The sequence below is a fragment of the Poecilia reticulata genome, chromosome 4, assembly GCF_904066995.2.
Source record: "Poecilia reticulata chromosome 4, P_reticulata-male-v2, whole genome shotgun sequence".
In the NCBI taxonomy this organism is placed as follows: domain Eukaryota; kingdom Metazoa; phylum Chordata; class Actinopteri; order Cyprinodontiformes; family Poeciliidae; genus Poecilia; species Poecilia reticulata.
This window is the reverse complement of record NC_088833.1, coordinates 29269111-29283169: the sequence shown is the minus strand read 5'-3', so window position 1 is coordinate 29283169 and position 14059 is coordinate 29269111. Positions and strand designations below refer to the sequence as shown.

At 39.8% G+C, this 14059-nt stretch overlaps 1 protein-coding gene across 2 annotated transcripts; it reads left to right on the top strand.

Annotated features, from left to right (window-relative positions):
- Nucleotides 1-359: 359 nt before the first annotated feature.
- LOC103463971 (kynurenine--oxoglutarate transaminase 3) lies at nucleotides 360-12129 on the top strand. 2 transcript variants are annotated; one of them, XM_008407749.3, is made up of 14 exons: nucleotides 360-580; nucleotides 2052-2139; nucleotides 2361-2422; nucleotides 2959-3103; nucleotides 3917-4066; nucleotides 4146-4232; nucleotides 4759-4881; nucleotides 4950-5070; nucleotides 5187-5263; nucleotides 5341-5430; nucleotides 7140-7326; nucleotides 7473-7546; nucleotides 7628-7714; nucleotides 7965-12129. In XM_008407749.3, exons 2-14 carry the CDS (start codon nucleotides 2053-2055, stop codon nucleotides 8019-8021), a joined length of 1347 nt encoding a protein of 448 aa, XP_008405971.1. In that variant the 5' UTR covers nucleotides 360-580; nucleotide 2052; the 3' UTR covers nucleotides 8022-12129. The 2 variants fall into 2 exon arrangements, with proteins under 2 accessions (XP_008405971.1, XP_008405972.1); XM_008407750.3 differs by having other exon boundaries at nucleotides 360-584.
- The last annotated feature ends 1930 nt before the right edge of the window (nucleotides 12130-14059 follow it).

Sequence of the window (14059 nt, the reverse complement as noted above, 5' to 3'; positions counted from 1 at the left end):
TGTTATTAAGAACAAGAGTAGAATTGATATTATTAAGTTAAGTCTCGACACAAATTCATTTTGGTAGATTAAAGCGTTCATCGCCGAGTCTTTCCGAAAATACACGAAGTGAGCGTCAGTATTCGGGGCAGTGTTGCCTTCATGGACGATACAAGAATCACTCCTAGACTCCTTTAAAACGTCAAATAAATACTTCTTTTCAAAAAGGATTCACCGCCCTTACAGTTACTAACTTGTATGATTCCTTTTATGCTCGGTTCTATTTTACGGGTCACTATATCAGAAATAGGTACAATATTGCATTTAGAATTAAAAAGACGAGGAAAAAACGCGACCTTTTTTTATTTTTATTTTTTTTGCGGTGACATTAACGGTCAACACGACTGTCTTTCTATTTGCTTCACAATCTCATCATTAAATACTTTTTTTTTTCGTGAGACTATTTCACCATACGCTTACTTCGCCCCCCTAAGCACCACTTCCGATGTTTACAAAGGCAGCATTTTTTTCCCCCAGCGTGTGAAGAGAAAAGTGTCCTCCTGCTGGAACACTGGAGCTCAGTTTGAACAGCACAGCTACTGTAAGTAAGTTGTTGCTGCTGCTGCTGCTCTGCTAACTTAAGCTCTGTCAGAGTGTGGAACACGTATCTTATGGGCTTACTGTTGTTAGAGGCATTTATTGTGATATGCCTCTAACATATCACAATATGTTAGAGGCATATTGTGATATGTTAGCATAGCTACCTCCACAGTTAGCTATGCTAACTGTGGAGTTTATGCTAACTCCACAGAGTTAGCTATGCAGAGGATAGGTCCTGCAGCCATAACATTAACTAGAATTAGCCAGTGCTAGCTAGCTTCCTGACTGGCTTTCCAATCAGCAGTTGTCTGTCTGTGGCGCATGCAAGCCAGTGGCGGAAAACGCCTCTGTGCTGCAAGCATGTTGGTGAAAAACTCCACAGAGGTTTTTATCTGTGTGAGTCTGATGGTTTGTTTCAGTGCACTTGACTTGACACTTTGACCCTTTTTCATGAACCCCCCCTTGAATGTTAAAACGCACATTGGCGCCAACTAGTGTTTAAAGTTTAACAACAGCCAAGGGACAGAAACATTCATGTTTAAACTGCAAGTTACATATTTTATTTGTAAAAAAAAAACCAAAACACATAATTATTAATTATTTATCCACAAATTAATGATTCACTTAATCTATATGTAATTTTTTATGGTGCTCCACAAATACCACATTTTCATAAAAAAATTATGAAATGCATAATTAAATTAACTTTACACCTTATTTAGCTGTCTATGTTCAGGAATTTGATAAATTGCTTTAAGGCTACTTTTTTTGTTATTTAATTTCTGTTTTATTCCATACATAATTGAAAGCTACACATTCTTGTTAAAGTGGCAGGTTATTATAATTAAAATAAATTAGATGAAGGCAAAATCCCTTAAAATTTCCACAACATGACGCCTATTCTTTTCAGAATTGTTGAAAACAAAAATATTTGTTACAATCTGCACAAAACAAAGAAACGTTGCAGCAACTTAGATCAGGGCACCAGGCTTTACTTGTGCCCCGACCAGGATAAACATTGCTCATTTATTTGTCTTTTTAAAATGTTTCCATTTTTTTCAAAGACTTTATAGTTGGTGTTTAGGCGTTAATATTCCAATCTTTCAGTAACATAAATATTAAGTAATATTTTCAAATTTCCTATCAACTTTAAAAAAAAAATGTAACTCAAAAACACAACGGACCGCTGGATGAATGACGCCCAACCACCAGGCTTAGCAGGTTTTCTGGGGGAAACCTTGTAGTTATCCAAGTATGTCTTGTTTTAATGTTCTTCTTGTCCCATATCTTCTTGACTTATTGGAGACGGCATTTACTGAGTCATGTTTTATAAATAATACTTTGAGTTATTGAATATGTAAAATAAACAAAATTGGAAATATCTAATCAGAGATTGACATTTTAGTTGAGTATCCAAAAGAAGTCCTCATTTTTCCAGCTTTGTGTTGAGCTTTTGTTCCCTGTTCCTCCAGGATGAGCTTTACACGGCGGATCCTGAATGCCTTCAGGTTCACATGTCGTTCATTTCCCACAAACTGCCGGAGGTTTTGTACTTCACAGGTAGGAAACGCTTCACACAACCAGCGCACTATTGGTGGCGTGGAATAAACTCTCCTCAAAGCTGTAGCCGTAGCCGACTCCTGCAGTTGATGATTAACTCACTTTGAGCTGCTCTCTGAGTGCACTCTGTGGCCTGGCTAAGAGTCTCTACGCAGGATGCGCCAAACGTTAATGTAGTTAGCACTTCGAGCAGTGAGATGCATTTTGTTTCTCTTTTACAGTCTGTAATGGCGTCAAGACACACTCATGCTAAGAGAATTGAGGGACTGGACAAAAATGTTTGGTAAGTGAAGAAGAATTAAAAGCATTTAAGCGACTTTACATGCACTATTTACTGTGTTCATATTAAAAAACGCTTGTTTAGAGCTTATTATGGTATACATTGACCCGTTTGGTTTTGATTTCAGTTTAAAATGTTCCTCTTTCTTGTTTTCTAAAGCCCTGTTGGCTGATGCCTGATTATTTATGCGAACTCCTCTCCTCTTCTTCCAGTTTGTGACCTTTTAGTAGAGGTGGAACCTTTTTCTGTTGCTGCTTCAGCTCTGAAGAGCTTCAGCTCTGAAGCAGTCTGTCACTGAAAGTCAACAGTTCCACAGCTTCAGATGTATTCATGTTGTTGGTTTTTAACTGGATTTGGTGATTTTTAGTTACTGATATCACTAAACAATACATGCCATCTTTTGGATGTCAAACAGATGAGTATGGTTATGCAAATTTTATTAAAACAAAAAATAAACAGAGTCAATGAATGGGAATTTGATTCAAAGATTCAGTATTTCACAGTGTTTTACTCTTAAATCAGAGTCCCCTTGTCCACAGGGTGGCGTTCACGTCGGTAGCAGCCGACCCATCTATCGTCAACCTCGGCCAGGGCTTTCCAGACATCCCCCCGCCTTCTTATGTCAAGGATGCTTTGGCGAAGGCCGCGTCAGTGGACCGCATGAACCAGTACACCAGAGGCTTTGTAGGTTTACAGAACTCCTGAAATCCTGGTGGTGGTCACAGAGAAGCTCACATCTAAAATATAAAAACAACGGAGGCGCAAAGACGTGTCCGAGCATTCCTTAAAAAGTATTAAACTGTGTGTAGAAAATTAAGGTCTTAAAATATAATATCTTAAAGTGATTTATTTTTTTTATATAAGTTGTTCTTATGCATGTATGTTTAATGTTTTTTTTTTTTTTGTTTTTTTTCCTCTGGGGACTTTTCTGGTACAAGCATCTTGATTCCGTTCTGTGACTCGAGGCAGTTGATGCTACCGCTAACTTGCTGCTAACATACCTCTGCTAGCTTTGTTTGCATCTATAATCGGTACAAGTTTATCTCCAGTAGGCTGGATGAGATTTGTTTTCGCCTCAGGCTCACTTGAGCTGCCAACACATACGATATAAAGAGAAAAAAACGTTTTAACTATAGGCACTACGGGGGTTAAGGCTGTCTAGCGCCATATGCAGTATGAGAAGCTCAAAGCTGCTGCCAAGATCCACAAACAGACCCCAGAAATTTTACAGAATTTTGTAATGCATATTGTAATGAATATTGTAATGCAGCAAGATCCACCCTTTCTATTCTCCATATTTAGTTTTTTCAGTCGTAAATTTCATTCCAGGTGGCATTAACAAGCCTTAAATTTGATTTGTTGAAAGCTGCAGGTACACTGATTTTGCAGGCAGGACATATTTTATGATAGAACTCCTTACTCTTTGTGTTATCAGTTATTGATATTGATAGATTCAATATTAACTGTCTTATATTCTCCCCTCCATTGTTTCAACAGGGTCACCCATCCTTAGTGAAGGCCCTTTCTCAGGTGTATGGGAAGGTTTACAGTCGCCAGGTTGACCCTCTTAAAGAAATCCTGGTCACAGTCGGGGGTTATGGTTCCTTATTTAGCATCATGCAGGGCCTGGTGGATGAAGGAGATGAGGTGAGCTTTCATATGTACATTTATAACCATGTATGTGTGACAATATAGTAGATTTATTCATCATCTAATCTTTCCACAGGTGATCATAGTGGAACCTTTCTTTGATTGCTACGTACCGATGGTCAGAATGGCCGGAGCCAAGCCTGTGTTGATCCCATTACGGCCTGTAAGTTCATCTGGAAGTCGATGCCAGAAACTGTTGAAAATTAGAAATTAGACTTGCTTTCTTCTCTGTCCCACCAAACAGTAGAATTTTTCTACTAATCTCTGGGTGTTTATACGTTCTTATGACACGTTGCGCACTTCACATGTTTCAAAGAGCTTTGGAAGAGAAACGGGGTCCACAGCATCACTGGAGGAGGGAGCCAGTTCTATGTTTAGTGACAGTCCTGGGGTCTCGTCTATAAAATATTGCGTAGGATCTATACTAAAAGGGTACATAAGCCCAAAAGTTGAAAACAAAGATGAAATTCAGATTTATCCAGAGCCCTTTTCTATATAAAGTCAGCAGCAGTATGTTGTTGTCTTTTCAATAATATTCTCTTGTGGCAAAGTTACCACAATTTTTCAGCAGAGAGCCTTTTTTCTGCAAAGTTTGCAAATATTCATTGATAAATGCATAACTGATTCCTTTTATTCTTTGGGGTTGTTGTTTGGATTCATAATGTACATTTTTCTCTCCCATATTGCAGAAATCTGGAAAGAAGGCAGTCTCTAGTGCCGACTGGTATCTCGACCCAGACGAGCTCTCTGCAAAGTTCAGCTCCAAGACAAAAGCAATCATCATCAATACGCCCAACAATCCTATAGGGAAGGTGAGTACCCGCATGAGCCCCACCAGTTGGTGGTACTTGTTGCGCCAACCGTACTTCTTCTCCCACAGGTTTTTACCAGAGGCGAGCTGCAGGTGATCGCAGACCTCTGCATTAAACACGACACGCTGTGCTTCAGCGACGAGGTTTACGAGTGGCTCGTCTATAAGGGACACCAGCACGTCAAGATTGGTGCGTTTCCACTTTGGTTCACTTACTGACAGAAGTTAGGAAAGACAAAAAGTAATCGGGTGTATGCTTTGTAATAAAAGTAAATAATAATCTGGAACAGGATCATCTCTCTGCAGCCACTCTGCCTGGAATGTGGGACAGAACGATAACCATCGGCAGCGCAGGGAAGACCTTTAGTGTTACCGGTTGGAAGGTGAGGAAACGCTCCATCAAGAGTTTGGTTTCCTTCATCTTGTCCATTGTTTACCTGTGTTTACCTGTTTGTTCCAGCTGGGTTGGTCTATAGGACCTGAGCACTTGATAAAACACCTGCAGACCGTCATGCAGAACACTCTGTACACCTGCCCTACACCTTTACAGGTACGTCACACACAGCCAATTACAAAAACTCACGGCTCTTGAATTGTTTCATGTTTTGTTGGTTACAACAACAAACCTCAATGTTTTTTAGGAAGACTTTTTGTGATTGACTGTCACACGGTGCTGCAAAGTCTCAAAGTGGAAGAAAAAGGAAGCTTTGTTTTCCAGAAGCAAATCTTTGTTGTTTTCGCCGACCGAGTTTGTGAATGCAAAGACTTTCACTTTGGTTCCAGTTTGCTCTGGATGTACTAACATTTTATATTTAAGCATGCAAGTTTGTTAAGTGGATGGATATTTAAGCAAATGTGGTGGGAAATAAAAACATTAGATATTTATTGTAAAAGTATGTTTTACGGAAGGAAATGAGGTTGAACTGGTTAACAAACATGATTCAGAGCTGATGGGAGAATTCTGGGCACATTTCCGCTAATAGGGAAACACATTTTTTAGTGTTTCACTAACTCTGAAAACATTTAGCAGACTTAGCTTCCAACAAAGAATTTTTTCCGGATACATTCTAAAGTACTAATTTATTCAGCTGTTATGTAAACTTTCAGTTGAATAAAGTTTGACAACTATGTTGAAAGTTTTTATCGACTGTTAAAAATACTTCAAGTAGTTAGACATTTATATTCATGTTCCTATTTGGAAGTGGATGAAGACTGTTAACGCAGTTCAATTTCCTCTTCTGAAGTTCTCTTTTTTATTTTTATTGAGCAAGTGGCAAGTATGCAAGAAGCAAGCATATGAGGTACATAGAAAAATACAATTACATAAAAGATCAATCAGAGGTGTTAACTCCTGTTGTCCTCGGGTCAAAATGACCGAGATTTGTATGTGTTTTCCCTAAACACAGAAAATGAGGACAACAGGAGGGTTAAATTAATATGCAAAGTGTAACATATATGAATTATTTTGAGATAATTTTTGTGGGTGCAACAAATTACGTTTATTCTGTTCCCAGAATGCATCACTGTAGAACTATAGCGTGTACATCTTCCGACGTCAGAATCAGCCGTTATTGTCATTGTACAGAAATGCAACCAAATTTGTTTCAGTGTTTCAGTGTCACCCATAAAGAAAAAATAAAGACAAAGAGAACAACATAAGATGTAGGCAGGAGCCTGAGGCTGCAGCCACCATGGGAGGCACTGCCCTGTCGTTACATGAGAAAAACAACATGAGGGTGGAAAATGAGCCACACCGTGTGAGGCTTCAAGATGACGACCTGTGTGCTGCCTGACTGAAGCCATGCTGGGGTCATTTGGGCAAAATCGGCAACAGATTTAGCAAAAATCAACAACTAAAAACCGAAGCCGTTTATAAACCGTGCATAAAGCTGTGCAATGCCAAGTTTGACCCTGTTGTATCAAACACATTATGTAATTGACACATGGTGCTAATCAAAATGGTTGACATTAGCATTCTTTAGCATTAGCTTCCACTTTGTATCATGTTGGTATAGCATTTTAGCATTAGCAGATTTAATATTTCTGATTAGCACTTAAGCGTTACTCTAAGTTTTTAGCTAGAGGTGGCTACCACCGGCTCTGACCTGCTTGCCTCTCTGCTCTGCAGAGCAGTTTTGTTCTCAGTTGAACATAAAGTCGTAATACAAGAAATGAAATTTTGTGGATGTAATTTGACTAAATGTGAAATAATATCAAGACTTTAGAAGGACCTGATAGTTTTTCTGTGCTGCCGTTCAGGAGGCAGTGGCTCAGGGTTTGCTGCTGAACTATAAGCTGATGGGTCAGCCCGACTGTTACTTCTCTTCACTGGCTGAGGAACTGGAGGGAAAGCGGGACCGCCTGGCCGCCATCCTGCAGGAGGCTGGGATGAGTCCAGTCATCCCAGAGGGAGGCTACTTCATGCTGGTAGACGTCACGCCTCTCAGTGAGTTACTGACCAAACTGACTCCAGCATCAGTCCCTACAATAACATGAAGTCAGACTTCCTCATCACAGACCACAGCTCTGTAGCTTTTCCTCGTTCTTACTTCACTAAGCAACGTTTCTAACCCTAAATTGGATTTATTTTAGATCAGGACCTGTCCCACATGGGCGACGATGAAGCCTACGACTACAAGTTTGTTAAGTGGATGATTAAAGAAAAGGTAGGAATAGTTATTGGTGAGATTACTCATGCTGGAAATTGTTTATCATAAATCAAAGTCCTGATAAGTGATTTCCCACAGAAATTAGCTGCTATTCCTGTCACAGCGTTTGTCGGAGAGGAGTCCAAGGAGCAGTTTGAGAAATATATTCGCCTGTGCTTCATAAAGGTAGACTGTAAAATGTCCATGGGGCAGAATGTCCCACCATTCATTTCTTTCTGGTTTGCTACCATGGAGACCAGCCTTATTACATTTTAAAGTTAGAAACTTAGTTCTGTGGATCAATAGAAGGATTAGATCTAGACTGCTTTATCTTTAAAAATCTGAAGGAAAAATATAAAATGTGACTGGTCAGCGTTGTTACACAGAGCAGTGGAAGGTTTTCTAACCTGAGGTTTTTGTTCTCTTTGTTTTACAGGAAGACGGCACTCTGGAAGCAGCAGGGGACATCTTAAAAAACTGGAGGAACGTTTAGCAGGATGTAGAGTTTGAACAAATGGGAATTAACCAGAAATGAGAACATTTTTAGAGGCAATTGCCATATTAGAAAAAGAAATACTCAAACTAACTACAATGACATCTTAATACTGTCTGGGTTTGTTTTGTTTTTTTTTAAATTAATTTCAGTTTGACTATGATTTCTGTCAGACCTGTTGGGTTAAGAGATGTATAAAGTAGAACCTTTCTGACAACGTGAAGTAGGCTTTCAAACTGAATGGCCGACCATCAGGTCATGACTTAAACTCGGGACATTAAATGTAAAAAAAAAAAAGATAAATAGTGGCATCACCAGTTACTAGGTTTAGAGGCAAATAACTTTCTCTCAGGGGCAGGTTGCTTTGGGTAACATTTTTTTCACTTGTGGCAGCAGGACTAGGAAAACGATGTTCACAGGTTCTCTCCATTCAGTCTGAGTTTGTGCTATTTTGCGAAGCTGGTTGAGACGTGCAGCTGTAAATGTAGTAAAATACGGCTACCACTTGAAAAATGTTAAGAAAAAAAACTGTTCATAGAATGTTAGCAAAGTTCTGTAAGTTGAATTCTTAAATATCTTTCTCTAAGCAGTTTTATTGTAAGCTGCAGAGCTTGTTTTCCACTGACATTGACTTGAAGGTATGAAAATTGCTCATTTTAGAGGCCCAGTAAACCTTCAACATGAACCAGTAGGAAGCTCTGTTTTACATGGCATGGAGCCATTTAAAAGTTGGCTGTAAAAAAGAAAAAGGTACAATAGCACAAAGGGTAGAAATAGGTTAAGGATTGGTATAGAAAACGCCAACAAGATTTTAAAAGCTAGTGTTGAAAAGGCTAAAGGTGAAGAGAAAAAGGTTCATAATTAGAATTCATCTAAATGTCCTAACCAAAAGCTACAAGTGGAGGCATAATTATTTAAAAGATTCGTAAGGGCTTCAAAAACTGGTTGGTGGGAAAATAACTGAAAAAGTTGAAATAAAAACCTCTGATATGGTTAAAAAGGAGAAGCATATCTTATTAACCCAATTATATAAATAAACCAAACTAGGAAATGTATTGTAAAGCTAAATCACGTTTTCATAAAATTAAATCTAAACATTTCTGAATTAGAAATGAATGTATACTGTCATATTTTCTACCAGAGCTGGTGCAAAGTTAACTGCTGTGTTGAACCACTAGAGGGAGACAAAGTACACAGCACTGCGGCAGAACTCCGTCGTCCTGTGGCACAGGGTTTGTTTTGCTGAAATCCTGCAGCAAAGGAAACAACAGGACGAAAACCATTTAGTGGATTTAAAACAAACTGAAATCTACTTTTGCATTCAGTTGTCTGTTTGCGGCTGTTGGATGGAAAAACAGCACAGAAGCATCAGAGAGACTTTTAATAATGAAAAAAACCTATTTGTTTACAGCAGAAGATGCTCCAAATTTACAGTAGAACTAAGATTATGTTGATTTAATAAAATATATATCGTTTAAAATTACATTGCCAAAAGAATGAGTACCTCAACCTGTCATGTTAAGGTCACAAATGATTTTACTACATTTTTATGTGTCAGAGCTAAACCAAAGTAGTGCATAATAGTGAAGAGGAAGAAAATGATTCAAAATTTTACAAATATATTTCTGAAAAGTGTGGCAGGTGCTCGTGTTCAGGCTTAAGGGTTAATTCTATTTGAATTGGACAATCCTTGCCACCAATTACAGCAGCAAGTCTTCAGTGGTATGTTTCTACCAGCTTTGCACATTCATGGAAAACCTGTTCTCCACTTAGCTCAGGCTAAATGGAGAACATCTTTGGACATCAGTTAGATTTAGGCCTAGATTCATTATTTGAACACATAATATTCACATAACTAGCACAGCGAGCAGAAAACAACTGTGCAGCAGCCCTGCTGTAGAGGACACCGCTACAAAAAAATGCTAAGAACTCATGACTAAAATCAGAAAGTATGAGGCAGCATTTATGCTAAGTGAATGTGATACTTATTGAATTGTGAATGAAAGTGACAAGTTGATGTTTCCTTACATATTTTGTAGCATTGTGTGCTGGTTTGAGAGCCCATGACCTGAAAAAGTTTAGGAATCCCTGATCCAAAACCACAGTGAAATATGTAAACCAGTTTGCTGCTCGGTTTTTGAAGACCCAGTGATTGCACTGAAAACGTACCTACGGCAGACATCAAGATGTTAACATTTTATTAGCAGCCACAAATAAAAGCTCCATTCTGTCAGTCAGTAATGAGGAACATGGATCTTTCTCTTTGGCGTGCGGCCTGTGCTGCCTGACGGGAACGCAGACAAATAATGAAGGTGTTCCGTGCCTGAAGCGTGGAATGTGTGCTCTGTAAATTTGCAGTAGTAAATAGCCAACTTCAAGCCATTTCCAGCTGTCACAGTCAGCAGCAGCATGCCTGGCCTTAATCCGGTGGAGGAAGCGTTATCTGATGAAATGCTTTTAATTGTAGCTTCAGAGTTAATAGTTAGCGTTCCAAGCTACTTGGCGTGAAATTGTGCCGCTGGGAGGGAGGAAGGTGTTGTGTTCTGCTAGACAAATGTTTGGAAAGTGAGGAGGTGCCCCAGCTTCAGACCCCCCGGAGATTAATATCAGCATGTCGGGACTGAGTGAACCGGAAACCAAAGGGAGGGTATAAATAACCACATGCCGTAAAGATATGTTTCTTTTGCTGCTCAGTCCTGAGTCCAAGGCCTCATGGTTACAAGTGTCCGCAGTCAGCTTGACGTGTTGGTGAACTTCTCCTCCAGCGGGGCCTATACAAATAACGGTCTGCACCCTTAATACAGCGTGAGAACCGGTGCTGGGAAACACCACTGCAGGAGAAAAATCCGGAGTGGGATTATCATGCGAGCTGCTGTTATCAGACATCTTTTAATGTGCATTTCCCAGATTCTCCTGGATTAGGTTGAACACCATCACATAATTTATGTTAATTACGATTGCCGTGCCAATAATCTAATGTCACAATCCCGTTATGAAGCAGGATTTAGGTTACTGATGCCCTAAAAATCACACCAGATGTTTGTGCTACCTCGTGTTGCCTCTAGGTGGCTCTGTTGGTCATGCATTCGGGTAGCCAGAGAGAGAGAGAGGGGGGGGGGAGGTATTACTTTGAGTCGTTTAATAGAGCCATGACACAAACTGTGCACAAAACTCACAACTTTATGCTATATATAAGAGTAATGATGGAAATATTCTGGTATTGAACTGAACTGCTAGAGTTTAATGTTGGGAGTTGGTGTCTGCACACGTTTTGTTTGTGGCGCATAACACCGAGCAAAGTAAAGATGGCTGCTCATAGCAACGCCGGCCGCAGGGCGCAACAGATGTCCTGAGGGAATTCCAACATCAAAATCAAACTCCAGGCCAAATCCAGCCCACTGCTGCTATTTCTGGGGCCACAGAAATAGAATGTCAAAATAACAAGTCGTGTGCTTCAGTATTACTTTATCACTCAAATCAAATCAGTTTTTATTTGCGTCGCGCCGAATTGCTTCAATGTTGAATGTTCATTTATTTTTAGAAGTAAGTTTATTGAACGCAACTATAGCCATAATGTTTTAATAGCTTGTTAATAGTTAGTTTTATGAATAGATTCTGCCACAACCGGTCCTCTAAGGTCATTCATGATCTTGATGTGGCCCGAGAGGAAAATGAGTTCGACAGCTCCGTGCTGAAGTTCATGTTGCCTCTTGAGGTGGACGACATCCACTGCAGTTCTTATTTTATACAGTAGATGTCGCTGGAGAGAAAATCTGCCTTTATTCAACATTTAGTTTTGTTTTGTTTTAGTATTGCATGTAACGTTTTGTTTTCAATATTCCTTCTGTGTGTGTCCAGTCATGCCTTTCTATGGTCAACAAAACTTTAATTTTAAAGCAATGTATCAAACAGCAGCCTCAACACAAAAGCAAGAGGCCACAATGGAAGGTATGCTAAACCGGAAGTTATTCTAGCAAGTTTATTATATCTTCTATGTAAGCATTAATACTGGGGCCCTGCTACTTCTCCTATTTGGTGAGTGCCACTCACATTGTGCATGGAATGTTGCAGAAATGTTTCGACCGAATAAAATCAAAGTCGCAACAGGTTCTGTGCTGGCTTTTCTATCACAAGTTGCCATTTGAAAGGAAATAAACAATAAGCATTAAATGGATGTTAAAAAGCTCAGCATGCTATTAATATTGCTGACCTCGCTAAACGCAGAAACTTATATTGTTACTCCTACTTTCTTAACCACTATTGTAGTTTTCTTAGCTGATATATTAATTTGCACAATAAAGTTTTCCATATAAATATACCAGCCTTAGCATTCTGTGTTGAAACCTGGACATGATAACTAAGGATAACTAATGACTGACTGACCCAACATCTTCAGGTAAATTCTGTTCATAGCCTTTAGGTAGTTGGATTAACAATCATTACATTTACAAACCAACATGGCTGATTATAGTTAAAATCATTTTAATGGCTAATATCTAATGCCCTCCAAAATGTATTTCAGTGTAAAAAAGTCAATAGGTGCTTAACAAACTTACATTTTTACAACCAATGAAGTTGTTGCAGCAAAGGTACAGTTACCCTGATTTTCCATCTGTGGTAAGGCACTATGGGTAAAAAATGACTTAACCCTATACATCCCAATTAGCTCTCCAGTATTATCTGTCCTCTTAATGGCAGAGTTGCACTCTGCTATCCCTCATTAGGACCTTGGTGCCTCCTCAGCTCTGTGTTATAAAGAGCCTGGGCCAAGATAATCATCACTGTAACATGATCAGGAACTGCAAAAAGGCTGATTTCACGAGCTGAAATCAATTTGTAGACTTGGTGGAGTGCCCCTCCACCCCCCCTTCAAAAACACAAATGTTCCAAGGAAGCTAAAGGGATGGTTGAAGGAGCAGACTTATGAGCTTGGATTGTATTTTGGAGCGATCTGCACAGCGTTTCACCGGACACTGATTTCGCTCTCCTCTCTGTACAGGGCCTTGAGAGGCCCTTTTTGCTGCAGCTTGCGGATAAGAAACGAAATTGAGTCGAGAACCATTTCCGAAACAAAAGCAGCAGAATTCCCACGGACAAATAAAATGCGCTCAAGGGGATTACAGATGGATCAAAAATAAAGTGCTAATCGCGTAAGCCGTCATCATTAAAACATTTCTGGTAGACTAATTGTGCTGCGTCGCCCAGCACATTACGCCCCATTGTGACAGAGACGTAAATATCTGTGAGAATATCAAGGGTGCACCACCGCGCCGACCCCCCCATCTCCTACCCCTCCATCCACAAATGATGTCCTCTCTCCTCTCTCACACAGGCCATATGGTGGGTGTGCGCCCCGCTCCTACTGCCAGCCCCTTCTCTCTTGCGCGCAGGCTAACAGCTTGGTGGACACATAATTAATTTGCCTCAGCGTCTGCCATTTATTTTCCAACCTACATTTTGTTAATTGGACAAAGGAGGTTCGGATCATCGTGCGAATGTTACTGGGTATGTTAAGGCTGCTAATTGCGTGGGATTTACAAGATAGAGCTGGCTTGTGGGAATACGGACGCCGAGGACAGAACTCGGCGTGGCCGCGTGGCGGGGAACTAAAACGGGAATTGTCACTTGGAGGAGACGCGGCGCCCGAGCAGGAGAGCCTCACGTCTTTGAACTCACATGCCAGGCTACACTGTCAAAACGTGTCATTTCTATTGTCCTGTGTTGTTTATAGCTTAATGCAAGCTGACACTTGCTTTTCTCTGTGGCAATCTCTTCTCTTTTTTTTCCCCTCCTTCTTTTAATTTGCCAAGCAATAACTGTGGTGAATCACACTTGGAATATGAATTTAATCAACTTAATTGACTAGTAAATGCAAATGTTATCAGGAAGGCGAGCGTGCGGCATAAATCTCCTCAATGCCTGGTTTTTGTGTTGTGTAAACATCAAAAGATGATGATGAAAGTTGTTATCTGAGCGATCAGAGAGATAGAGAATGTGCATCAAGAGAAACTGTTAATTAGAAATGTTGAATATAAACT